General features: G+C 38.9%; 1 protein-coding gene across 1 annotated transcript; it reads left to right on the top strand.

Annotated features, from left to right (window-relative positions):
- The first annotated feature begins 95 nt into the window (after positions 1-95).
- LOC139155296 (vomeronasal type-2 receptor 26-like) lies at positions 96-23,851 on the top strand. The gene is made up of 6 exons (XM_070730418.1): positions 96-262; positions 3,400-3,688; positions 4,256-5,107; positions 7,839-8,066; positions 11,433-11,559; positions 22,947-23,851. The coding sequence occupies exons 1-6, from the start codon at positions 96-98 to the stop codon at positions 23,849-23,851; spliced, it is 2,568 nt and encodes an 855-aa protein (XP_070586519.1).
- Positions 23,852-27,981: the final 4,130 nt, after the last annotated feature.

Raw genomic sequence — 27,981 nt, 5'->3', positions numbered from 1 at the left:
ACCTTGAAGATTCTAAAGCTTTATCCAACAAATTCTATTGTGGACATATATTTGGCATGGTGATATTGATTGATTTGCTCCTACTCTTGACTGATATGGTTTACATGAAAAATTGCAAGGTTGATGATCCTCTCCCTATTCTTCACAATTATTTCCAGTTTGGTGACCTCACCATTGGTGCTATTACTTCTCTTGTCTTTATGCCTCCAGATCCAGCTACCTTTTGTGAAGATCCCCACCATTCATTTATAAGAGAACCCATGTAAGATTTTTATATAATTATGTCTAGTATTCCAGATTGTATTCTGGAAAATAAACCCTAAAGTGATAGATTTAGGTATGGAGTGAAATAAGTAAATTTTCCAGGTTAATCATTAAAGAGATGGTGATTTTTGTTTTAATTTTTTTTTCATTTCCACTGGATTTCTGGGAAGAATTAAATTAGCTGATTTATTATTTCTAACACAGAAATAGATTAAACCATGAGTATTTCTCATTTAACTAAATGATTGGATCTGGGATAGGAATAATGATGTTTAAGAAAACAGTCAGCAATTTTTATCATGGAAAAAGAATTCAAAAGAACCTTGTTTTTCCACAAGGAAGATTGAAGATGTTCTGAAACTTGGGAGGGAAAAACTTGATTAGTTCTAAACATTAAAATCAAGTGGAATTTTTTTCAATTTACACTGTAAACCATCTTGAAAGGCATCTTAGAGATTAAAATATTTATATTTTGTTAAAAATTAAAGTATATTTTTAATATCCTAAGATATATATTCCTTGTCAGATTAATTTAGATTCATATATAGCTCAATAACAATAAGGTGGCATAACTCTCTCTCTATAAAAACATAGGTTAATGATATTATTTGGTATCTTCACATGGCAAAAAAATTTAATTATGTCTCTACCTTTCAAAGCCTTCTCAAAAGTCTTGCAGCCAGCCTTTAACCATTTCAGCGTGCTGAAATCAAAATGACAGAATAGGCAGAAAATCCTTTGGTCATCGAAATGTCTCCCCAGCAACACGGAATGTTCTGACCTGCTGCCACCCCAGAGATTGATGCCTCCTCCCCTCCCGCCTCTCTCTCGTCAGATGGGCCATGCAAATCATTCATATCGTACATATTTACCCCATCCATACCATAATATTAGAATTAAAAAGTTAAATTTTTTAAAAATAATTTAAAAATAATTTAAAAAATCATTAATCAGTAATAGTCAATTTGTCTAAAATCAGTAATAGTCAATTTGTCTAAAATCAGTAATAGTCAATTTGTCTAAAATCAGTAATAGTCAATTTGTCTAAAATCAGTAATAGTCAATTTGTCTAAAATCAGTTCTATATAAAAATATAATCAAACAATTAGTCATTCTAGGTCAGTGATGGCGAACCTATGACATGCGTGTCAGCACTGACATGCGTAGCCATTTTCAGTGACACGCGGGAACCGGTGAGCAAGAGTAGTTGCAATGGTTACCATGGTGATAACACACACACACACATCCCCACAGCACTATTCATCCCCCTCCTCCACTCGAACGCAACTCCCCGTTGCTATGACAGCACCACTGCCAATGGAAAGTCGCATTAGAAGTCCGCCTTGTGGGGCCCACGAGCTGACAAGGGAAGGGTTTCACTGTGCACTAGAGACGGAAGTGGATTCCGTCGAGCTTGGGCCATGGCCGGAAGTGAGGGTGGGAGGGTAGGAAAAATGGAGGCATCGACTGAGAGGCTTGCCAGCTGGTTAGTCAAGCACCTGCCCACCTTGGCTCTGCACGAGTCAGGGGAGGCGACAGCAGCCTTCAACGTGGAGGCGGGGCAGGTCGAGCGGCTCTCGCAAGAATTCCTTTCCCCCAGTCAGGAGGCGGAGAGAGGAACTGGTCCTCCTCCCCTCGCTGCTACCCCTTCCCCCCTCCTCCCCCCTCCTCCCTCTCCAGGAAGAACCTGGGCCCAATACGGGAAGGTGGCGGCGGCCAGAGGCGGCTGCGGCTCCCAGGCTGCAGAAGGGCCCGAGCTGTAGACCCCGATGCGAGGCCGGCGTAGACTGGCGGGCAGCGAGAGGCGGCGGCGGAGGATGAGCCTGCTTTGCGCTCAGTATCTCTGGTGAGGAGGATGGGGGAAATCCTGTTGAGGATGAGAAGCACGCTAAAGAGAGAAAGGGGGGGGAGAGAAAGTGTGTTGTGTGTGCGTGTTGGGGAGGTGGGGTGTGCGGATAAATTCCCATTTTGGGAAAGCTGTATGGGCTGGAGGAGCCGCTAACCCAGGGGTAGGGAACGTTGGCTCTTCTATGACCTTGTGGACTTCAATTCCCAGAGTTCCTGAGCCAATCATGCTAGCTCAGGAATTCTGGGGATTGAAGTCCACATGTCATAGAAGAGCCAACATTCCCTACCTCTGCGCTAACCCAACAGGAAACGAAGGAATAATCCAAAGTCAGCTTTACAAGAGATTTGGAAGAGTCTCCAGTGTGTGAGTGGGATGCTGGGCTGGTCTTTGGAAAGGAAGGTTTCCTGGTGAAGAAGATGAAGGAGCGAGTGACAGGAGGAAAAGAAACATGTTCTCCTGTAGGTTTCTTTTTTTAACACCCCCCCAATTCTCAATTCTAGCATTCATAGTATTAGTTACCTGACGCTTAGCAGCTGTGCATCCAGAGCATGTGTGTGTGTGAAAATCTACCTACCTCCCCCCCCCATTGGTCTTTTTATTTAACGTGAGACATTACAATAATATCGGGTCTGGGATTTGTCTGGTATGTTCTCCTGATTGGTTTTCTTTCGAGCACTATAAATATCACAAAATTATGTGTTTTTTCTCATGGTGACACACCACCCGAGTTATGCTCGTTTTTTTGGCAAATTTTGACACACCAAGCTCAAAAGGTTGCCCATCACTGTTCTAGGTTGATAGATAAACAGTGTCTTCCATAAATCTTTCTTTAGATCTTTAAATCTGCTATATATCAGATCATCCACCAGGGGCACAGTTCCTCAATAATATTCTTCAAAAAGAGTGAGAAGGTGGATGTGGGTGGATTTCTTTCCACATCTTTTAGTGCAAATTGGATGCTCTGGGGTGGAGTTGCATTTTTGCTACCCCACTGTGTTCTGGGCAGCAGCCCACCCCTGTGTAGAACCCAAAAATAGCATGAACCAGAAAATGGGAGTCAGACTTAGAAACAAGACAACATTATAAGAAATGTGAATTGATCTGGAGCCAGTTCACAATGTCACTCACTCTTCGAGTGACATTATTCTGATTTTGTGATCAAGGTTATTCCATTGGCATGATAGATCAAACATTGCATTGAAGAACAGAGTGATTTGCTGAATCACATTTGCTGCAATACTTTTTGTTAGATGCAGAATATCTCATATAATGCTTTTTAATTGCAGGGTCCAGACTAAGTTTTATCAGCATATTTTAGCTTTCATATTTGCTGTAAAGGAGATCAATGAAAATCCTCAGCTCTTGCCCAATATCACCTTGGGCTTCAATATTTTTGACAGCTACGATGGAACATGGACTTATCACGCCACAATGAAACTTTTTTCACCATTGAAGAAACTGATCCCAAGTTATAAATGTGGCTTCCAGAACAACCTGGTGGCAGTCATTGGAGCTCTTTATTCTGAAACTTCTCTTTTAATGGGAGATATCTTGAAAGCCTACAAAGTTCCACAGGTAAGATGTGTGATGAGTCATGAGATTATATTATGCCATATTTGATCTTTTTACATTTCTGTAACTTGGAAACATTATATAGCTATCCTTCATAAAGTAAATAAAGTATATAATTTAATAAAAAATAAAAATTAAATGGTACAGTAGTGCAATCTTAAAAGATAGATTGAATTAAGGATATTTATTTGAAAGTGGAATTATTTACAGTATGCAAGATCAATGAAAAAAGGTTGCAATATCATTTACTTTGCACAGATATAATAAAAAAATTAGAGAGAAGCTAATAAAAAAAATATTTCTTAAACCATAACACCTACAATATTTATCTCATTTTTCCCTTCAAGTTAAAGAATTTTACCTAAAAGTTTAGCCTTCTGTGAATTTTTTATTACAAAAAAGAAGGCTAAAATGCCTATAAAATAGCACAAAATGCTATTTTAATTTTTCTATAAAATGACAACCTTTATATATTTTTGTTTAAATTTTACCACTTTTTAATTATTATTTTCATGGAAAACCACAGTAATTTCTTTCCATTCTCTAAAATTCAAATTATTATTCTTGTAGATTATATATGGGTCATATCCAGAGATGCCAGATCAAAGTGAATCTTTTTCCTTCTATCAAATGATTCCTGATGAAAGTTATGAATACAAAGGTTTGTGTGATCTGCTTTTGCACTTTGGATGGACCTGGGTTGGAATTCTTGTAAAAGAAGATGATGATGATGGAAGATTTGTGAGAAGGACATTTTCAATGTTTCCTCTTCATGGCATTTGTATTGCCTTCCTAAAAAAGATAAGACCAATTTATATCAGCAGCTTTTCTGATGATCTAGAATGGCTAGAAGAAACATATTATCTTTCAATGAACAGCAAAGCCAAGGCAGTGATTGTCTATGAAAGAACACTTCTGCATTTAAGGTTACTACTGCAGCTTCCTAAAATGGAACTAGTGTCCTTAGAGCCCAAAGGTAAGGTTTGGATCATGGCCTCCCAGATGGATCTTGCATCGGTGTTTTACCAAAGGAGTTGGGATATTCAAATTATCCATGGTTCCTTGTCGTTTTCAGTTCACTCCAATGAAATTCCTGGATTTCAGCACTTTGTTCAGGCAAGGGATCATTTCTCATCAAAAGAAGATGGCTTTATCAAAGATGTGTGGGTACATGCATTTGACTGTTCCTTTCCCAGTCATTCCCAGGTGAATGACAAAGATGGTGACATTTGTACTCTGAGAGAGAAACTGGAGGACATCCCAGATGCTTTTTTTGAAATGAGCATGACAGGACACAGTTACAATATATACAATGCAGTGTATGTTGTAGCTCATGCTTTACATGCCCTGCAGATTGAATCAAAACAGGAAAGAAACCTGTGCAGAGGAACACTAAATCTTCAGATTCAACATCCATGGCAGGTATAGACTTGAACATGCATCCTTTAATCTATTAAATATCTTTATATATGCATATAGATTGTCTCATTTAATCAATAAATTAGTATTAGATTTATTATATTTCTGACTTCCAGTACAATTTCCTAGACATACAAATTCACCAAGAATATACCTATAAGAAAAACAGAATAGAATAGAATAGAATAGAATAGAATTCTTCATTAGCCAAGTGTGATTGGACACACAAGGAATTTGTCTTTGGTGCACATGCTCTCACTGTACATAAAAGAAAATATACATTTGTCAAGAATCATAAGGTGCAACAATTAATGATTGTCATAGGGGTCAAATAAGCAATCAGGAAACAATTAATATTAATCTTAAGGATACAAGCAACAAGTTACACTTATACAGTCATAAGTGGGAGGAGATGGGTGATAGGAATGATGAGAAAAAACTAGTAGTATTTTTATTTTATTTATTTATTTATTTTGTCCAATACACAATGAGGGTTTTAGTGCGTTTATATATATATATATATATATATATATATATATATATATATATATATATATATATATACATACACACACACACACACACACACACACACACACACACACACACAGTAAAATACATGATGAAGGTTATAGAGGAGATACTCATAGTAAAATATAACTAAGAAAGAATAGAAAAGAAGATACAGTAATAGAACATATCAACGAAAGAATAGAAGAAGAGATATAGGAATAGAAGAAAGGTATAGGAGATATAGGAGAGCAATAGGACAGGGGACGGAAGGCACTCTAGTGCACTTGTACTCGCCCCTTACTGACCTCTTAGGAGTCTGGATAGGTCAACTGTAGATAATCTAAGGGTAAATTGTTGGGGGTTTGGGGATGACACTATGGAGTACGGTAATGAGTTTCAGGCTTTGATAACTCGGTTACTGAAGTCATATGTTTTACAGTAAAGTTTGGAGCGATTAATATTAAGTTTAAATCTGTTGTGTGCTCTTGAGTTGTTGAGGTTGAAGCTGAAGTAGTCGCCAACAGGCAGGACGTTGCAGCATATGATCTTGTGGGCAATACTTAGATCTTGTTTAAGGCATCATAGTTCTAAGCTTTCTAGGCCCAGGATTGAAAGACTAGTCTCGTAGGGTATTCTATTGCGAGTGGAGGAGTGAAGGGCTCTTCTGGTGAAGTATCTTTCGACATTTTCAAGGGTGTTAATGTCTGAGATGTGATATGGGTTCCAACCAGGTGAGCTGTATTCGAGGATGTGTCTGGCAAAAGTTTTGTAAGGTCTGGTAAGTAGTGTGAGATTGCCAAAGCAGAAGCTATATAGGCTTAGGTTTACAATTCTTGAAGCCTTCTTGGCTATGTTGTTGCAGTGGGCTTTGGCACTTAAATCTTTTGTTATTAGTATACCAAGGTCTTTAACTGAGTGGGGATTATCTGTGATAATTTGATTATACAGTTCGTATTTGGAGTTCAGATTCTTCTTCCAAATGTGTAGGACAGAGCATTTGCTAGTTGAGATTTGGAGTTGCCATGTGTTAGACCACTCAGAAAGAGAGTTTAGGTCTTTTTGGAGGGTAGTTGTGTTATCGGTGATGTTGAAGAGTTTTACATTGTCGGCGAAAAGGACACAGTTGCTTGTGATGTAATCGCAAATGTCATTGATGTAGAGAATGAAGAGCATTGGTCCCAGTACACTACCTTGGGGAACACCACTTTTAACTGGGACGGGGGTGGATATGGAGCTTCCTATTTTGACCACTTGTTGTCTGTTTGACAGGAATGCTGTAATCTATCTATGGAGGGATCCTGAGATGCCATAGAATTTGAGTTTTAGGAGTAGTTTGTCGTGGACCACTGAATCAAAGGCTTTGCAGAAGTCGATATAAATTGCATCGATAGATTTCCCTTAATCTAGATGAGTTGTCCATATATTTTTTCCGGTGGAGGAGCTGCAGGTTGCAGGATATTTTTTTCCTGAAACCAATTTTTTTGTTAGAGAGCAAATTATTAATTTCTAGATGGAGAGTAATTGATTTGTTTATAATTGATTCCATGACTTTGCATGGGACACAGCATAGTGAAGTTGGTCTGTAGTTATCAATAAGAGAGGGGTCTCCTTTTTTGAAGATGGGGATGAACATTGCTTTCGACTATAGCTTAGGAAGTGTGCTGGTTCTGAAGGATTTTTTGAAAATTATGCTTAGTTGTTCAGCTATGGCAGAAGAGATGAATCATCATGGTATTTTTAAAAGATTTCCAACATATTTTACACTTGATGCATTCAAAGATCAGCCAAAAAACTTTTTGGGAATACCCAAGCTAAAACCGTAACCCATTCCCTATATTTATGAATATCTCAGAATTCCATGATGATAGTTCATTCATAATATTAAATTTTTCTAATAGGTATTCATGAAAGGTAAGATCTAATGTATTCTTGATATGCATCGAATTTCCTTAAGCTTCTTCTAATCTTCCATGAAGCTTCTTAGAAAATGGGAAGCCCTTTCAATCCAAGCCCTCCATGCTTTCAGAAATTATTCCAGATAAATGTTTCATTTGATCTTCATTAAATAAAAAGTGGTAGGGAACTATACGAAAATTGCAATGTATTCATTGGAAAATATAAGACTATCAGAATATTTGAAGTTTCTTAATGAGAAGTTTAATTTTATATTTTATTCATTAATGATATTGTGACTAATTTTTTTGTATTATTTGGTATTTAGCTACACCAGTTTCTAAAAAGCATTTCATTTAATAACAGTGTTGGAGATGAGATTTTGTTTGATCAGCAGAGAGAACTGATAGTTGGATTTGATGTTATAAACTGGGTTGCATTCCCCAACCAGTCCTTCCATCGAGTGAAAGTTGGGAAACTGGATCCTCAGACCTCTGAGGGCAAAAAGCTCATCATTTATGATGAAGCAATCACCTGGCACAGAAATTTCAACCAAGTAGGTTCTGAATGCATATAATTACATTTGGATTTTATTCTCTTGCTTAGGTTCCAGTTGTGGTCATAAGACACTTGTATAAATAAATCTTAAAATCTTAAAAATACTCTTAGTGTGTTTTTGCTGATCTGATAAATTTGTGTGTGTGTATGGGAAATGTAAGCAATGTCACTAAGGGAAGAAGAGGCAAGCTCCAAGAGCACTACGGACTCTACAAAACAGAGAGATTTGAACTTATTTAAAATTGTCTGGTTGTGAATTTTATATATATCAAGAATAAAACATGGGTCTTGAGGTTCTCTTTTCCTTTTTCATACAAAGACCCCACTTTATCAGGGTACCTTAATAAACTGCTTTTAAATGATCTTCTGACCCAGTTGCTTATTGGGAAAATAAATGGAGGCAGAACTAGGGCCAGATTTGGCTCTCCGTTGTGGTACTACATGCACCAAGATTGCAAACTCCTGACTGTATTGTTAATTAAAATAAGTTTTTATTTTATTTTATTTTTTATTTTATCACAGAAAATTCCAATTTCAATTGAACAGTGTATTCTCTGGGTTCATCATTGTTTACAACAATATCCATTGCATTAGTTTTAGTTATACAGTAGTCCCTCACCTATCACTGGTGTTACGTTCCCGACCTGGCCGCGATAGGTGAAATCCGCGATGGGGAATTTATCGACTGATAGTAATTATTTAAGTATTTATATTGTAATTGTTTGGTAAGTTTTCATTGTTTTAAGTGTTTATAAATCCTTCCCACACAGTATTTATTTTAGATACAGTATTTAAATACAGTATTTATAATTTTAGATATTATTTTTTTAAAAAAAACCTGCCGATCGAGTTCGGCGGGCTGTTTAAATCTGCCGATCGACTTCCTCAGAAACCCGCGATGAAGTGAAGTCGCAGTAGGTGAAGTGCGGTATAGCGAGGGACTACTGTAATACTATTACTAATCATAGAAACATAGAAACTTAGAAGACTGACGGCAGAAAAAGACCTCATGGTCCATCTAGTCTGCCCTTATACTATTTCCTGTATTTTATCTTACAATGGATATATGTTTATCCCAGGCATGTTTAACTTCGGTTACTGTGGATTTACCAACCACGTCTGCTGGAAGTTTGTTCCAAGGATCTACTACTCTTTCAGTAAAATAATATTTTCTCATGTTGCCTTTGATCTTTCCCCCAAACTAACTTCCGATTGTGTCCCCTTGTTCTTGTGTTCACTTTCCTATTAAAAACACTTCCCTTCTGATCCCTATTTAACCCTTTAACATATTTAAATGTTTCGATCATGTCCCCCCTTTTCCTTCTGTCTTCCAGACTATACAGATTGAGTTCATTAAGTCTTTCCTGATACGTTTTATACTTAAGACCTTCCACCATTCTTGTAGCCCATCTTTGGACCCATTCAATTTTGTCAATATCTTTTTGTAGGTGAGGTCTCCAGAACTGAACACAGTACTCCAAATGTGGTCTCACCAGCACTCTATATAAGTAGCAATAATAATATTGGTTTAACCAATTTAATATACTTTCCTTATATCAATGGTCTTTCCATATATTTCACTGTTTCTAACGCCTATTTTTGTCAGCTGATAAATATAAGTCCCAAGTTTTAAAAAAATCAGGTTCTTTCTTTCCTTAATTGTAAGTGTTAGCCTTTCTGCACATTCTAGTATTTTTAATCACCGTTTCATCTGTTGGGAACTCTTCACAGTAACTGAATTTAAATATGCCTGGAATAAACATATATCCATCCTAAAATAAAATACAGAAAATAGTACAAGGGCAGACTAGATGGACTATGAGATCTTTTTCTGCCATCAGACTTCTATGTTTCTATGTTTCACTTTTCCACTGCTGCACAAATACTATTCTAGCTGCAGTCAGGTACATGCAAAATCAAATATACATTCCCTTTATTATACTTGTTTAGTAAAAGGCATAACGAAAATTAGACAGGTTATTTTACTTATTTAATGGTTTTTAATATTTTTATTGTTTTAAAATGTTTTTAAATTTTAATTGTAATATCCTGTTTTTCCAAAAAGAAAACAACCCCTGATATTAAGCCTAATTGGGCTTTTGAGTGCATGGCAATAAGGTCAAACAGTTATTTCAGGATTCAAAAAATATAAGACAGGATCTTATATTGGGGAAAACATGGATATATGTTATATGAAAAAATGAGTTATTATCTAATTGCAGAGGTGGGTTGCTGTTGGTTTTGACTGGTTCATCCAAACTGATTGTTCCAATTATTCATGATTTGGAGAACTGGCTCCACCCCTACCCAATTTCCAGACCATTTTTGGGTCATTCTCAGGCTACTTTGGGTCATTTCTGGGCATATTTTGGCTGGAAAAACAGCCTGAAAATGATCTGAAAACAGCCCAAAAGCTGGTCAGAAACTGTCCATTTTAAGGTTATTTTGGGGCTCTTTTCATGTGTTTTTTTTCAGCTAAAACCAGCCCCCAAAATGGCCTGAAAATGGTACAAAATGTTCCAAAAATAGCCTGAAGATGCCCCCCCAAAAGGCAGAAAATGGCCCAAAAAGCTGGCTGCGAGAGGAAGAGAAGCCAGATGAGTTGAACTCAGATGTATCCTGGGTTCCTTTATCCCAGAAGCAGCAACCCTGCACTCTTCCTCTCTCTGCTAGCCCCCTTCTTTGCATGGGATCACCCAGCAATGGAGATGGAAACGGAGAAGGGGGCAGCGTTTCTTGGTGCTCCTGTTTCTTTGTAGCACTCTCCTCTCAATGCTACATTGCTGCTTACACTTACAGCAAGATTTCCCAGGTTAGCTTGATGCAGTCTCAGTCTTTCTCTCTCTCCCCCCTCTCTCACGCACTCACAATATGCATACAGATATACAAACAAGTTGGATCTTTCTTTCCTCCCACTCCACCCCCCCACGGGAGACCCCTAGATTCCCTCCCCAACCCTGCCTGTTCCATACAGGTACCACCCAAACAAGTGACACAGAGTTGGCCATGCCCACTTAGTCACATGACCCACCCAGCCACCCAGCCACACCAACCAAACCAGTCATTAGGGCAGAGAATCGGTTGTTAAACAATTTGGAACCCACCACTGCCTAACTGAGTATGTAAATAACTCTAAGAATACAACCAAGTTCCAAGAGCACCATGGACTCCACATTGCAGAAAGATTTGAACTTATTTAAAAGTTGCTTGCTATTGCTTATGAATTTCAGATATATCAATTGCTTGGTAAACTCTTAATTATAGAATCAAGAGCCATGTAATTTCTTTTTTATATGTATTTTTTTTGTATACAAATAAGTCGTAAGAATGCTAATAGATATATTTTTCCCTATTTCTGGTCCAGACATTACCTATTTCTCTATGTACCATGAGATGCCTCCCTGGTAATTTCAGGAGAAAGCAGGAGGGAAAACAATTTTGTTGCTATGATTGTCTTCCATGTCCTAAAAAGAAAATGTCAAGCCTGATTGGTAAGAGACATTATGAAATAAGATATTGTAATTTTGTAGTATGTACCAAGCAGATAATTCAATAAGTAAGTATGAAAATTGGATTATATTCTTTTACAGGTAATCCTTGATTTAGAACCACAATTGAACCCAGCATTTCTGTTGCTCAGTGAGACAGTTGTTAAATTGCACCATGTAACAATTTTCAAAACTTTTTTGTTCCCAGTTGTTAAGTGTGTTTTCCTGATTGTTTGTACTTTAAAATTAAATGAATAGAAAAAAGTTATTATTCCGTATAAACTTTGCTTTTGTGGTCAGCACAATGATATTTTGAAAATGATCTATTTTTAAGGATATTCGCAATATTTCAAGATACTTAAGAAGCTTCTGGAATTGTGAGAACTAGGAAGAAGTTTCTAGAACTGTCCAGAATTATCTAGAACTTTCTGTGACTGTACAGAATTGTAGGTAGCTGTATAACTACAGTTATATAGGGCCACTATAGCCCTTCCCGAGAGAAGGAGAGACAGGATCTAATTGATTGGGATTGCATAGTAAGTGGGCAATGGCCATCACAGACAAAAGGGAATTGATCTAGACAGACAGGTGTGAATTCAATATCTATTCAGATTCTAATAAAAACAGTATTTACACTTCACCCCACACCCATTACAGGAGGAGCTTAGGAATGTAAATGTATATATTGTGTGTTACTCTCGTACCGGGTGATTAATCTTGCTCTACTGAATCCTCAGTAAACTCTTGTACTTTAATACTGCATGGAATAAAGGCCATTTTTATCAGGTTTGGAGAGACATCCTTTTTCCTTACAGCGACTTAGTCAATTTAGATGGCATCAAGAGGTTGCATAAATCCAGCAGACGCATTTTGCTACGTATGTGGCCAGTTTATAAAGACAAGAGCAAAAACGTATTGTGTGGAAGCATCTGCAAAGATGTGTGAGGCCTACAAAGCATACTTTGGCATGCCAGTTGGTGACCAAGACAAACCATGGGCTCCTCATTTCACATGAGAGCACTGCAAGAAAACTCTTAAAGGTAAGTGAATAAATGCTATTCTCTTAAATAGCAGATTAACTGTGTTAATATTGTATTGTTAATGTTGTAAATATCACTAGTCATTAATGTGAAATAGGCCTAAATCAAATTCTCAATCCAAATTTTATTTTTGTTTGCTTATAGATTAGTACAGGGGAGAGAAGAGAGCCATACATTTTGCTATCCCAAGAATTTGGCGTCAACCGACTGATCATTCAACAAATTGCTACTTCTGCATGGTGGACCCTTCCAAACATTGCAGTGGCAAAAATGCACTGCCTGTAACGTATCCTGACATTCCTTCATCTATTGCCCTAGTACCACACTGCCCTGAACCTTCTGTACCAACACCTCCAGACAGAGTTACACCACCTTCAAAAGAAAGCAGCATGTCAGACATCAAGGAAGATGTTGAAGATCACGATTTCTCTTCATATGCAGATGAGGAGCAGAAGCCATACTACCCTAACCAAAAAGACCACAACGATCTGATCAGAGACCTTGGTCTCACCAAGTCCAACACTGAGCTTCTGGCATCAAGGCTCAAGCAATGGAACTTATTAGATGAAAGAGTCCAAGTCACAGATCACAGGAAGCGTTACCAAGCTTTTTCTATCTTCTTCAGTCATCAAGATGGACTGTGTTTCTGCAACAATGCGGCCAGTCTATTTGAGGCTATAGGTATCACCTGTAACCCGAATAAGTGGCGCCTCTTCATAGCTCATGCAAGAGCCTCAAAGCCATGCTGCTTCACAATGGGAACAAGTCCGTCTCTTCCTGTAGCTCACTCAGTGCACCTGAAAGAGGAATACACCAGTGTCAAGATGTTGCTAGGTGCCTTGAAGTATGATGAGTACGGCTGGGAAGTTATCGGAGATTTCAAAATGGTGTCATTCCTGATGGGCCTCCAAGGTGGTTTTAATAAGTATCCTTGCTTTATTTGCCTTTGGGACAGCTGGGATACTGAAGCGCACTACCACAGGTGGGACTGGCCTCAACAGACAGAGCTCACTGTGGGGAAGAACAATGTAAAGTGGGAGCCACTGGTGGACCCACGCAAGGTGCTGATGCCACCACTATACATCAAGTTGGGGCTCATAAAACAATTTGTCAGGGCTCTAAATAAGGAGTCGAGAACTTTCAATTACCTCCAAGATCTTTTCCCTAAGCTATCTGAAGCAAAGATCAAAGCTGGTGTCTTCGTCGGACCACAAATCAAGAAGATCATAGAGTGCAGTGAATTTCCCAAGAAGCTGAATAGGAAGGAGAGAACAGCTTGGAACATTTTTGTCGCAGTGGTTCACGGCTTCCTAGGCAATCATAAAGATGAAAACTATGTACAACTGCCTCAGACTCTGATAAAGAACTATGCTGCAATGGTCAGTAACTACAGGCCAGTTAGCTTGACATCAGTTGTAGTTAAAATGATGGAGACTCTACTCAAAAAGAGGATAAATCAGCACCTAAAAAACAATAACTTATTGGACCCAAATCAGCATGGCTTTACTGAAGGCAAATCATGTCAGACTAATCTCATTGATTTCTTTGACTATGTCACAAAGGTGTTGGATCAAGGTGGTGCCGTGGATATTGCCTATCTGGACTTCAGCAAAGCCTTTGATACGGTTCCACATAAAGAGCTGATAGATAAATTAGTGAAGATTGGACTTAATCCCTGGATAGTTCAGTGGATTTCAAGCTGGCTGAAGCATAGACATCAGAGAGTTATTGTTAATGGCGAGTATTCTGAGCAGAGACAGGTTACAAGTGGTGTGCCACAAGGGTCTGTTCTGGGTCCTATTCTTTTTAATATGTTTGTGAGTGACATAGGGGAAGGTCTGGTAGGGAAGGTTTGCCTATTTGCCAATGACTCTAAAGTGTGCAATAGGGTTGATATTCCTGGAGGGGTCTGTAATATGGTAAATGATTTAGCTTTACTAGATAAATGGTCAAATCAATGGAAACTGCAGTTTAATGTTTCCAAATGTAAAATAATGCACTTGGGGAAAAGGAATCCTCAATCTGAGTATTGCATTGGCAATTCTGTGTTAGCAAAAACTTCAGAAGAGAAGGATTTAGGGGTAGTGATTTCTGACAGTCTCAAAATGGGTGAGCAGTGTGGTCGGGCGGTAGGAAAAGCAAGTAGGATGCTTGGCTGCATAGCTAGAGGTATAACAAGCAGGAAGAGGGAGATTGTGATCCCCTTATATAGAGCGCTGGTGAGACCACATTTGGAGTACTGTGTTCAGTTCTGGAGACCTCACCTACAAAAAGATATTGACAAAATTGAATGGGTCCAAAGACGGGCTACAAGAATGGTTGAAGGTCTTAAGTATAAAACGTATCAGGAAAGACTTAATGAACTCAATCTGTATAGTCTGGAAGACAGAAGGAAAAGGGGGGACATGATCGAAACATTTAAATATGTTAAAGGGTTAAATAGGGTTCAGGAGGGTAGTGCTTTTAATAGGAAAGTGAACACAAGAACAAGGGGACACAATCTGAAGTTAGTTGGGGGAAAGATCAAAGGCAACATGAGAAAATATTACTTTACTGAAAGAGTAGTAGATCCTTGGAACAAACTTCCAGCAGACATGGTTGGTAAATCCACAGTAACTGAATTTAAACATGCCTGGGATAAACATATATCCATCCTAAGATAAAATACAGAAAATAGTATAAGGGCAGACTAGATGGACCATGAGGTCTTTTTCTGCCGTCAGTCTTCTATGTTTCTATGTTTCTATGGTCTGCTCAAAATCCATATCCTTGATGCTCATCTTGATAAGTTCAAAGTGAACATGGGAGCTTATTCAGAGGAGCAAGGCGAGTGCTTTCACCAGGACATTATAAACTTTGAACGCCATTACCAAGGATAATATAACGAAAACATGATGGGTGACTATATTTGGGGATTGATTCATGAAACTGATTTGCAGTATAGTTGTAAATCTCAGAAAACCGCACACTCTGAACAGTTTTTGGTAATCTGTGTAAATTTGCAATTCATATAGTGTTCTTAGTCTGATTGTATAAATGAGAAGATGAAACATTGTCTGTTTCTATAGTAAAAATGCATAATTTTCATTGCTGTGGTCACAAAAGCAAAGTTTATTATGAATATAAGCAATTTTTAATTTGTTTTAGACATAAGCAATTGGAATATAACATTTAAAAGCTGGGAACAAAATTTGTGTTACATAGTGTTATTTTTGTTCCATATTATGAACTTTCTTGCCACAATTGTTAAGAGAATGACTGCATTGTTCAGTTAGTAATCTGGCTTGCAAATTGACTTTACTGCTGCAAAAGTGGATCACATGGCCCTGGAAAATTGCAAGCCATAAATATGAACCAGGAGCCAGGCATCAGAATTTTAATCATGTGTCCATGCAGATGCTGTTACAGTGGTATGTGTGAAAAATGCTCAAATATCACTTTTTTTCAGGGCCATTATAACTTTGAATGGTCACTAAATAAATGGTTGTCAAGGATTACCTACATTTATCAGCAGAATTTCCCCATTGATTTTCTCTTAAAAGGAAAGGAGAAAGAATTTTTAACAGAAATTTAATTTAATTGGATTGTGTTAGCTAAATTGGGCATCTAGGTTTTCTCAATATGTTAACTGATAAAACAGAGCACATCAATTTACCTTTACAACATTTGCTTTAAGGGACTGGAAACACTTCATAGATTTTTCTTTTCAGTAGTTTAATGACAAACCAGTCTTTTTCCTACAGAAAAAAAAATAGTTATTTCTTTGTTTGATTTAGAAAATTTATTTAGAAAATCTACTCTGTATGGCTTAGCAAGACAAAAAATCCAATAAACAATAATAATGTCATCTCCTTGGTGACATCAATCAATCAAATAACTTGATGAAAGCGATTCTCAGGCCAATTGGCAAAACCAATCTCAAAAGGTCCATGCTCCGGACCTAATTGAGTAGTAACAACTCCAGTTGTATGGGTGGGTGATAACTGGGTTTGTTTATTGAGCTAGAGTCAGGCATATAAAAGAAATCCAAAATGCACTGGTCATGAAACAGATGCAATCCAGAAATAAAGTCAGTGCTGAGAGCATGTGTCTCCCAGCACATTTATATAGGCAAGCCACACCCTCTACCTGCACAAGCCTTGCCTGGAAGTCGGCTGTGGCTCTGATCAGTTCTGTGAGACTTCACAGCTTTTTGATGCCTTCACACACACACCAGCTGGTTGTTGGGCATTCCAGTTGCCTCGTGTTGGCCACCACACAGTTGACTGGTGCTTCATATTCGCCGCCTCCCTGTGACAGCTGCCACAAACCTTCCCTCAATCCCAAGGTTTGACAGGTGGCTTCCCTCTCATCGGGGCTGCATCTGGAAGATAATAAGCACATGTAGTGAGGTTACATAGCAAAAGGGTACTATACTTGACCTCTCATATTCTCCCCTGATTTGTGAGGATATGCCCTATGGCAGTGATTTTCAACCTTTTTTGAGCCGCGGCACATTTTTTACATTTACAAAACCATGGGGCACATTGAGTGGGGGGGGGGGGGGCGCTAAAAATAGTTTGGACAAAAAAATTCTCTCTTCCTGCCTTTTGCTCTATTTCTCCCTTCCTCTTTCTCTCCCTTTCTCTTTTTTCTCTCTCTCCATCCCTCTTTCTTTCTCTCTTCCTTTCTTCTTTTTTGCTCTCTTTCTCTCTCCCTCCCTACCTCCCTCTATGTCTTTCTCTCTCCCACCTTCCCTCCCTCTCTTTCTCTCTTGCTTGCTTTCTTTCTCTCTTGTTCTCTTTCTCTCTCTCTTGCTTTCTTTCTCTTGCTTTCTTTCTCTTGCTTTCTTTCTGTCTCTCTTGCTTTCTTTCTGTCTCTCTTGCTTTCTTTCTCTGAGCTTCGCGGCACACCTGACCATGTCTCACGGCACACTAGTGTGCCCCGGCACACTGGTTGAAAAACACTGCCCTATGGTACTTCCTGAAGAGAGGGGCTACCCATATATTTCTACCTGCCACCCAAACATTTCTGTCTTAGAATAGAACAGAACAGAATTCTTTACTGGTCAAGTGTGATTGAACGCACAAGGAATTTGTCTTTGCATATGCTCTCAGTGACATAAAAGAAAATATATATTTGTCAAGGATCATGAGGTACAAAAACAACACCTGATGAGTGTCATAGAGTTCAAATAAGAAAGCAGGAAACAATATTAATATAAATCATAGGGATACAAGCAATACACTCATACAATCATAAGTGAGAGGAGACTGGATTATAGGAATTATAAGAAAAACTAATAGTAATGCAACCTTAGCAATAGTTTGACAAAGGTGAGGGAAAAATTTGTAATATGGCATTCGGGGGGAAAAATGTTCTTGTGTCTAGTTTAGGATAGGAGTTCGAACAATTTATGTTAAATTGTTAATTTTGTTAATAATTTAGGTTAAATCCTAATAAATTACTATTAGGATATCCCTTCCTTTGAACCAAGTACTGCAATTAACCCCTATGCAGTCAGGGGTCTAATATCTGGTCAATCTTGTAATGGGTCTCTTCTCCCATGTCCATGGGACCAGGTAAAGGTAATGGTTGTGGTTGTATGGACTCACTTATAAGCTTAAGCAGGCTACAGTAAAAAAAAAAAGGTAGTTTTATTCTCCATGGTAGGAGGAATTAGCCTGCAAGGATGGATTGACCTTGTGTGTTAGCCAATCAGGATTGAGTATAGAAAAATATAAATAGAACCATCCATCTTAGATTTTCCTCTCTTTCAACTCAGTCTGAGTCCAGGATGTGTGCTGTTGCTTCCCGCGATCCTGTCAAAGAGTCTTGACATCTGTCATTCATCCATCATTCATCCATTCATCTGTCATTCATTGCTGATCATGAGTGTCCTTTCCTTTGTGAGCTGCCCAACATCTGGATTAGCACAGCTGTCAATCGTGTCTCCACCCACAGGCTCGAAATTACCTTAAATGCCAGCATTCAGTTGTGAGAGGGGGAGAGTGGGATAAGGCTATTATAAGCCAGAGGATTCCTAAAGTGGCTGGCAAACTCTTAATGAGGCAGATATTATTTGGGCAGGCTGTTGTGCCTTGCCGCTATTGTCTAGTAGGTTGTAAGCCAGAGGTCCTCTCTTATGATGGCAAGCATTGACATTGAGCTCGAGGAAATGAGGTAATGAGGAGTGCTGGCCAGTGGCAGCTGCCGGCACGAAAGAGATCGCCATACTCAGTGACTTGAATACTCTTACTGACTCTGACTCTGACTTTCTGGAACTTAGCCAACTTAGAGTCTGGCACTATTTTGCTGCTAATTTGCTTAAAGAACTGCTTGTCAATTGTGTTTTTCCCTACATTTTATATATTTTTAACTTTATTAGTGAGTTTTTAACTATTAATTTAATTTAACTTTTAAACTAAATTATTGGGGTTTTTTAATTGATGAATAATTGGGGTGGATGGAGTAATGTGTATGAATGAATGATTGGTATGGGTGGGATGGGAGGGGTGGGTGGGATTATGGTATGGATGAGGTGAATGGGAATGGTATGAATGACTTCCTTGGCCCACCTGCTGGGGAGAGGCAGATATGGAGGGAGCCACGGAGCTAGCCATTCCAGATGAACGAGATATCGCTGCTTAATAGTGATACCCTGTTCCGGCTCCATGAGCTCAACCCAGGGCACTGGTGACAAGTGTAATTCTGGCCCTGGGCTCAGGCTGCTGCTACTCAATGCCAGGTCGGTGGTAAATAAAGCTCTCCTCATCCGGGATTTACTCCTGGAGGAGGAGGCCAACCTGGCATGTGTAACTGAATCCTGGCAGGGCCCAGAGGAAGGAATTCCTCTTTCTGAAATTTGCCCAGACGGGTTTCAGATATGGCATCAGCCTCGACCCCAGGGAAGGGAGGGGAGTGGCTATTATATGCTTACGTAGACTCATTGCTCCAGAGATTGTGGGTTGTGAGTCCCTCCTGGTGAAGTTGGACTTAGGGGTTCAGGTGGGCTTGTTGCTCACGTACCTGCCTCCCAGCTGTGTGTCAACAGCCCTGCCTGTGCTGCTCGAGGAAGTAGCCAGGCTTGCGGTGGGGTTCCCCAGATTTATTGTCTTGGGGGACTCCATGACAGCCATGGTCCTGACTCAAGTAGTACAGGGTCCAACAAATGAGGGAGGGCACGCACACGACATGGAATTCCTCTCTGAGCAACTGAGTAATGGTCTGAGACTAAGGGGCTGGGTGGTTCCACCCCAGATGCCTGATGGACCCAGAGGGCTTTCAAAGGGCACTTGGGGTTATACCAGATGCACTCATCCTCAGTTCGGCAGAGTCTCTTGCCATGGCCTGGAATAAGGCTGCGATGGAGGCTCTTGACCAGATTGCACCATTGTGACACCTGATGAAGTGGACAAAGCCATTGGAGCTTTGAGTTCCACCACCTGTTTACCGGATCTGTGTCCCTCCTGGCTGGTTTCGGCCAGCAGGGAGGTGACACGGAGCTGGTTCCAGGAGATTGTCAATGCTTCTTTGGGGAAGGGGTCCTTCCTGGCTCCCTACAAGGAGGCACTTGTGCATCTACTCCTCAAGAAGCCTTCCCTGGACCCAGCCATTCTCAAAAACTATCGTCCAGTCTCCAACCTTCCCTTTATGGGGAAGGTTGTTGAGAAGGTGGTGGTGCTCCAGCTCCAGTGGTCCTTGGAAGAAGCCAATTATCTAGGCCCTCAATAGTCGGGTTTCAGGCCCGGCTACAGCACGGAAACTGCTTTGGTCGGGTTGATGGATGATCTCTGGCAGGCCTGGGACAGGGGTTTATCCTCTGTCCTGGTGCTTTTTGACCTCTCAGCAGCTTTCGATACCATCGACCATGGTATCCTTCTGCGCCAGCTGGAGGGGTTGGGACTGGGAGTGGAACTCACAGCTCCAATGGCCTTGTCCACTTCATCAGGTGTCACCAGATCAAACTCTTCCCAGACAGGTGGACAAGGACGGGCTCCAGTCACCTCGAATGACTCGTTGTTAGTCGACTCTTTTAGCCAAGGTCGAGGTCCACCTGGATCCGACTGACTTTATCAGCGAAAAATGTGTTAAAATCCTTGGCACTGCTCAGCAAGGGCTCCACATCTCCCCCCCTTGTTGAGTAGAGAGCGGGTCAATCTAAACAGAGTGGCCAGGTGAGATTCTGCTGATGCAATCAAGGTGGCATGATACACACATCTTGCCACCTTGAGCACCACTTTGTAAGACTTAATATGAGCTCTTACAAGTATTCGGTCGGATTCGGACTTACTCTTCCTCCATTGCTTCTCTAGACATCTCTTCTGGTGTTTCAACTCCCAGAGCTCTTCAGTAAACCAAGGAGCTCTTCGGGGTCTAGTGCCACAGAGAGGTTGCTATGGCGCAATCTGGTCAAGAGCCTCCGTTGCAGCCTTATTCCAGGCCACAGCAAGAGACTCTAGTGAACTGTGGATGAGTGCATCTGGTATAACCCCAAACACCCTTTAAAAACCCTCTGGGTTCATCAAGCATCTGCGGGGGAGGATTGGATCCAGGAAGTCAAGCCGCAGTAGAAAATGTAGAAAACTAGGTCTTTCAACAGGCTACTATAGGCCAAGGTGGTCCCAGCCAAATTTAATTGACTGTCTTTGGCATGTCCCATCCTTGGAGATTAACTCCTCCTGCAATGGAGAATGGGCGTTGGTACTCAACTGATATGCCCACTCTCATGTAGGGGAGTTAGCCTCCAAATCCCACTCTTCTTGGGATCTGGTTGGGGGCAATTATTGTATATATATTGTCCTATTTCTCTTTATATATATGTTGTTTTGCTTTTTTCCTTGTGTGTGTGTCTGTGTGTGTGTGTGTATGTATAAACTATACTCAGAGCAGCACAAAGCCAATAACTTCAGCCTGAAAATGGCAAAATGTGATTTCACCAAAACATCTCAAAGACACTCAAAATATTACATAGGAAAAAACCCAAACTCACAACAATCTACATACATATACCCGTGAAAATCTACAAATACATACACACACACACACACATGTGTGTGCATGTATATGTATATGTATATGTATATGTGTGTGTGTGTGTATATATATATATATATATAATCTCTACACTGAGATGCTGTTACTATCAATCTTATTATATAAAGTTCTATTTTTCTGACCAGGAAGTTTGTTTTCATCGTTCATTGAAAGAGGGGTAATCTAAGATGGCGGGCGTTATTTATACTTTTCTAGATTCAGTCCTGATTGGCTAACGGACAAGGTCAAACCATCCTTGGAGGCTAATTCCCCTACATAAGAATGAGCATATCAAGTGAGTACCAGTGCCCTTTTTCACAATTACAGGATTAATTATCCATAGAATGGAAAATGGGCCCACAAATTTTGGACTCAGTGTCTGGCAGGGGACCATTAACTTTATGTATTTAGTCGATAGATATACCATGTCTCTCACCTGAAATGGCTTCTGGAGAGCCCATTTTCACTTTGTCTGTATCATCTGGGTTTCTGCGGGTTTCTGTTGGGCCTTCTTCATGGCTCCCCACACCCTGGCAAAGGTATCTGTTCTGCTTTGAGCCCACCAGATTTAAACAAAGAAGCAAAGGATTCAATTCAAACACTTTTATATATAATTAAAGATGCTTTTTACAGACAAGAGCAGATCATTTAGTTCATGTTGGCAGAGGCCCCACTTAAATTGTCCAAGAGGTAACAAATGGTCTGCAACCAAGAGCCAGAGCCAATTAACATTCTTTCTTGAGATAAGGTCCATAAATCACACACATACCCTCACGATTTTCACTATTTACCCTCATGGTCTCCACTGGGAACAGACCAGATCAAGCTTGCAATGTGGTTTCTCTGAGGACAAATACTTGATGGATAACCAAACTGACAGCCAATGGTGGGGTCTCTTGATGTGAGCAGTCTGCAAATCTCTTGTAGTCATATTTCACTTTATTCAGGTACTGTTTGACCATCTCATGGATGGACTGGAGCTCAGAGAGGAAGTCTTCTGTGATTGGGATGCTGTAGGAGCGTGAGCAGAAAGAATCTGGGATGGCAGCCATAGTTGGCAAAGAACGGAGTGGTCTGAGTGGAAGTGTATTGGGAGTTATTAAACGCAAACTTGCCCATGGAGAGGCATGTTTGTTTGTTTGTTTGCTTGCTTGTTTGTTTGTTTATTAACTAACTACCTATCTACCTACCCAATTTTCATTTATTAAACAGTATCCCAAATATTGAAAGGGCAATAAGAAAATACAAAGACAGGCTGACAGGGAAAAACCATATACAACAAAAAGTATAATGGAATTATAATACATATTTTTTTTAAAAAAAAATCTCTTACAGATTTGGATGATTGTTCTGAATGTCCAGAAGACCAATATCCAAGCAAGAACCAAGATTCATGTATTCCAAAGATAATATCATTCTTATCTTATGAAGAACCAATAGGAAAGAGTTTAGTTATTCTGTCTCTATGTTTTTCTTTTTGCACAATAGTGGTGCTGTCAACATTTTTGAAATATCATCATACTCCCATTGTCAAGGCCAACAACCGAAACCTCACCTACATTCTGCTCATCTCTCTCCTCCTCTGCTTCCTTTGCTCATTGCAGTTCCTTGTTGCACCAAGTCATATAATATGTCTTCTACAACAAATTAGCTTTGGCATCATCTTCTCAGTGGCTGTGTCTTCTGTGCTGGCAAAAACCATCACTGTGGTTCTCGCTTTCATGGCCACCAAGCCAGGATCCAGAATGAGGAATTGGTTGGGGAAAGGACTGGCCATCTCCATTGTTCTTTCTGGTTCCCTGATTCAAACAACCATCTGTATGGTGTGGCTCTTTACATATCCCCCTTTCCCTGAGGTTGATAACCATTCAGAAACTGAAGAAATAATAATGCAATGCAATGAAGGTTCAGCTACCATGTTCTACTGTGTTCTTAGCTATATGGGCTTTCTGGCAGTTGCCAGTTTCATAGTAGCTTTTTTCTCAAGGAAACTTCCTAGCAGTTTCAATGAAACCAAATGTCTCACATTCAGCATGCTAATCTTCTGCAGTGTATGGCTCTCTTTTGTTCCATCCTACCTGAGCACTAAAGGCAAATACATGGTGGCTGTGGAGGTTTTCTCTATTTTGGCTTCTAGTGCTGGATTGCTGGGCTGCATATATTTCCCCAAATGTTACATAATTATTTTTAAGCCACAGTTAAACAACAGGGAACAACTTATGAAGAAAAACTCTTATTAAATGAAACTTTACTTTAATTTTTTTCTTCTCCTTTGATTTGTTTTATTTTTTTAAATAGTTTTTATTGAAAAAAGTAATTCTTATTGGTTTATTTTGCTGATATAATGCATGCCCCCCCCCCCCCGTTTTTGTGAAAGTTTTTTCAATTTATGGATAGTTTTGCTTGTAAAATGCATTCTATTTTACTGGAGTTGGTGTGGGATTGGTAGCTTGAACATTTCTGAATATAAGAAAAATATAAAGGAACTGAAAAAAAAATGATTCTTACTGGGTTTTTAACATCAGAAATAAGGCCTCCCCCCCCAGCTGCTTGCAACCATTTTCACTTTTTATTTTTTTATGCTCCAAATCCGAAATATTCTTTAAAATCTTAGGCATTCATTTACTCAATTTAACAATGCTGATCATCAAAAAATATTTTTGGGGTGGTGGCTAATTGTTTTCTGGGCAAAAAAAAATCATCACTTCGAGTCTGTTTCTGTTCGTATGTGACCGGACCAAAAATAATTTTTTTAGGTACTTGAATTTGATCTTTTTGAAACCTTTTTCAACTGGAAAACTAGTTTGAACATTTATGAACATAATGATATGAAAATTGAACTGGAAAAATTGAGACTTATATTTTTATTTTGATCAAGAAGCCCCTCCCCCCATCCTTTCTGAATTTCGTGTCAATTTCTATTTTTTAAGGCTACAAATTCCTAAGGAATTTCCCCCCAAAAGATTTGATATACTAAATTGAACATTTCTGAATATAAGAAAAATATAAATGAACTGGAAAAAATTGTTCTTATTGGTTTATTTTTGCCACAAAAGGGCTACCCCCCCTCGGCCTTGCTGTGTGCCATTATTGTCACTTTTTATACATATTTGGCTAGAAATATTTGGAATATCCTTTTGAAAATCAACCACATTGTAGCCAGATAACTAATTTTATGAAAGAAATCAATTTTACTAAAAAAAAGTATGTAAGTTTGAAATTAACAGCATAATTGTTATATAAATTGAAATAATTGAGGCATACTTTATGTGCAAAATAAACCAATATGCATCAATTTTTCCAGTTCAATTTTCATATCATTATGTTCAGAAATGTTCAAGCTACCAATCCCACACCAACTTTAGTAAAATAGAATGTATTTTGCTAGCAAAACTATCCATAAAGTGAAGACTATTTAAAAAAAACGGGGGGCGTGCATTTCATCAACAAAATAAACCAATATGCATCAATTTTTCCAGTTCAATTTTCATATCATTATGTTCAGAAATGTTCAAGCTACCAATCCCACACCAAATTTAGTAAAATAGAATGCATTTTGCAGGCATAATTATCAATAAACCTAAAAAAATTTCACAAAAACGGGGGGGAGGCATATTTATGTGCAAAATAAACCAATAAGGATTAATTTCTTCAGTTCAATTTTCATATCATTGTGTGCAGAAATGTTCAGACTACTTTCCAAAGGGAAAAAAGTATTCAAATTGACCAAACATAAGCACTGCAAATGAAGAGTTTTCGGTCCGGGTCAGGGTGACCCGCGAACAGAAGATTTTTAACTTTTTTTAAACAGAACAGCAGGGTTAAAATTAAATCACAAAAACTAGTTGTTTTACATTCCAGAAGCCTGAAAAGAGCTTGTAGGTGTGATCTCTGAACTAAATCTTTCAGAGCTCTTGGAGCATGGGGAAAATGTCAGAGGACTGGAAAAGAGCTGATATGGTTCCAAAAAAGAGAAAAACAGGAGTATTGTGAAATTACAGATCTATCAGCTTGACATCAATACTAGGAAGATCTTTGAAAAGATAATCAAGATAATCAAGAAGCAGATTTGTGAGCTCCTAGAAATGAACAAAACAGTTAATAGAAGCCGGCATGGGTTTGTTAAAACCAGATAATGCCAAACAAGCAAACACTGATTTATATACAACCCCTCTTTCTTGGAGACATCATCTCTGTGCTGGATGCCTCTGAGTTAAATTATTGTAATGGAAGTTACCAATACAAGTCAAACATTGTGTGACTTTATTTATTTTGAAGTAAGTATTCAGGCAATGCCAAATTAACTTCCCATGATTGTCAAGGTAAAATCCAAAATGCTTGTGTTGGCATACAAATGTCTAAATGTGATGAGCCCTATCTATCAAAAAGAATGTTTTTCCTAGGCTAGGCATTGGCTTGTTTCTAATTTTGGTTCCTCTTCAGCAGATCTTTACAGATATTTTGAAAGTGTTAAAATGTGGCAGCTTTAACATATACAGTGTTCCCTCAATTTTCGCGGGTTCGAACTTCGCGGATAGCCTATACCACGGTTTTTCAAAAAATATTAATTAAAAAATACTTGACGGTTTTTTTTCCTATACCACAGTTTTTTCCATCTGATGATGTCATATGTCATCACCAAACTAATAATTTTTGCAAATAAATAACAAAGAAAATAATTATTGTTAATAAATAATTATGTTTATAAATATCAGGATCACTATTCAATGGTGAGTACCGGTAATAATGGTGAGTAAATGGTTGTTAAGGGAATGGGAAATGGTAATTTAGGGGTTTAAAGTGTTAAGGGATGGCTTGGGATATTGTCCATAGCCAAAAATGGTGTATTTACTTCCGCATCTCTACTTCGCGGAAATTCGCCTTTCGTGGGCGGTCTCGGAACGCATCCCCCACGGAAATCGAGGGAACACTGTATTCTACTACTTTTTGGTAAACATACCTTTTAAGGCTTATTAGAGGACAATACCTAAAATCAAAAGACTACCTTATCATCCACATAATAACCGTAGCTAGACTAGTATAAGCACAAATCTGGAAAGATAAAAATTCCTTCCCTTTTTTTTTCTTCCTTCTTCCTCTTTTCTCTTTTCTTTTCTTTCCCCTTACACTTCTTTCCCTTTTTACTTGTATGTTTGCATTGTTTTTTAATGTTTTCTGAATTGTATTGTTGTTTTATTAATGTTCTACTACTAATAGCCTGCTAATTCAATGTAGCTAGTAGCTAAATAGGTGGTATCTATTACTACAATATAGTATCTACATTTTATGGATTAGTCCAAAATAGGTTTCTGGTCTCAGTTTAAAGTGCTAGAGCATCTCATGGCAAACAAGCAAACCCAATATGATTGTATTAATTGCAAACCCTTTTATTCTCCTGGTGAGATTTATTCCTTCTTAATTTCTACAATTTACATCCCTCCCCAAGCATCTGTAAAAAAAGGCATTAAAAACCCTAGCTGATCAGATTATGGAGGCTGAAGCCAAATACCCTGATTCACTGGCCATTATTTTGGGAGATTTAAATAAGGCAAACTTAAGAGATGAGCTACCAAAATACTTTCAACATGTAAATTGTCCCACCAGAGGCAATAATATCTTAGACCATTGTTACACAACTGTAAAAAATGCTTACCGGGCCCTACCAAGAGCAGCTGTGGGCCACTCTGATCATTGCATGATTCACCTTGTACCTGCTTACAAACAAAGATTTAAACCCACAAAACCCACAATTAAATCAGTGAGGACTTGGACGGACGAAGCAAAGTTAAAGCTACAGGCTTGCTTTGACTGCACAGACTGGAATATTTTTAAAGACACCTCTGCAGACCTAGATGAACTCACAGATACTGTAACATCATATGTCAGCTTCTGTGAAGACCTATGTGTACCAACCAGGAACTTGCAAGTATACAGTAACAATAAACCTTGGTTCACAGCCAAACTCAAGCAGTTACGTCATTCCAAAGAGGAAGCCTACAGAAAAGGTGATAGAATGCTGTACAATCAGGCTAGAAATATATTAGCAAGGGAGATCAGAGCAGCAAAAAGGAACTACTCTGAAAAGCTAAAGAATCAATTCTCAACAAATGAACCAGCAAACATGTGGAAAACTCTGAAAAACATCACCTGTTACAGCAAACCACCTTCCCAAGCTGAAGGAGATCAGCAATTGGCAGATGACCTGAATGTGTTCTACTGCAGGTTTGAAAAGAAACCTCAACCACTTATCTGCACAATCTCCATCCCAGACACACCAACAACAGCTAAATCTTCTACAACTGAACCCATCCCATTGGGTTTACAACCCCTAGTGATCACAGAAAAGGAAGTGAAAGATCTATTTCTCAGA

The sequence above is a fragment of the Erythrolamprus reginae genome, unplaced genomic scaffold (genome assembly GCF_031021105.1).
Source record: "Erythrolamprus reginae isolate rEryReg1 unplaced genomic scaffold, rEryReg1.hap1 H_1, whole genome shotgun sequence".
NCBI classification, from domain to species: Eukaryota; Metazoa; Chordata; class Lepidosauria; order Squamata; family Dipsadidae; genus Erythrolamprus; species Erythrolamprus reginae.
The sequence above is the reverse complement of the archived record's forward strand: the minus strand, read 5'-3'. Positions and strand labels throughout refer to the sequence as shown.

What these genes read in the sequence shown, in the direction of transcription:
- LOC139155296 (XM_070730418.1), top strand. Translation starts at nt 96, where the DNA reads ATGGTTTACATGAAAAATTGCAAGGTTGATGATCCTCTCCCTATTCTT. An exon ending in GGCACAGAAATTTCAACCAA is followed by an intron (nt 8,067 to 11,432) that starts GTAGGTTCTGAA and finishes TTTCTGGTCCAG; the next exon opens with ACATTACCTATTTCTCTATG. An exon ending in GAAAATGTCAAGCCTGATTG is followed by an intron (nt 11,560 to 22,946) that starts GTAAGAGACATT and finishes AATCTCTTACAG; the next exon opens with ATTTGGATGATTGTTCTGAA.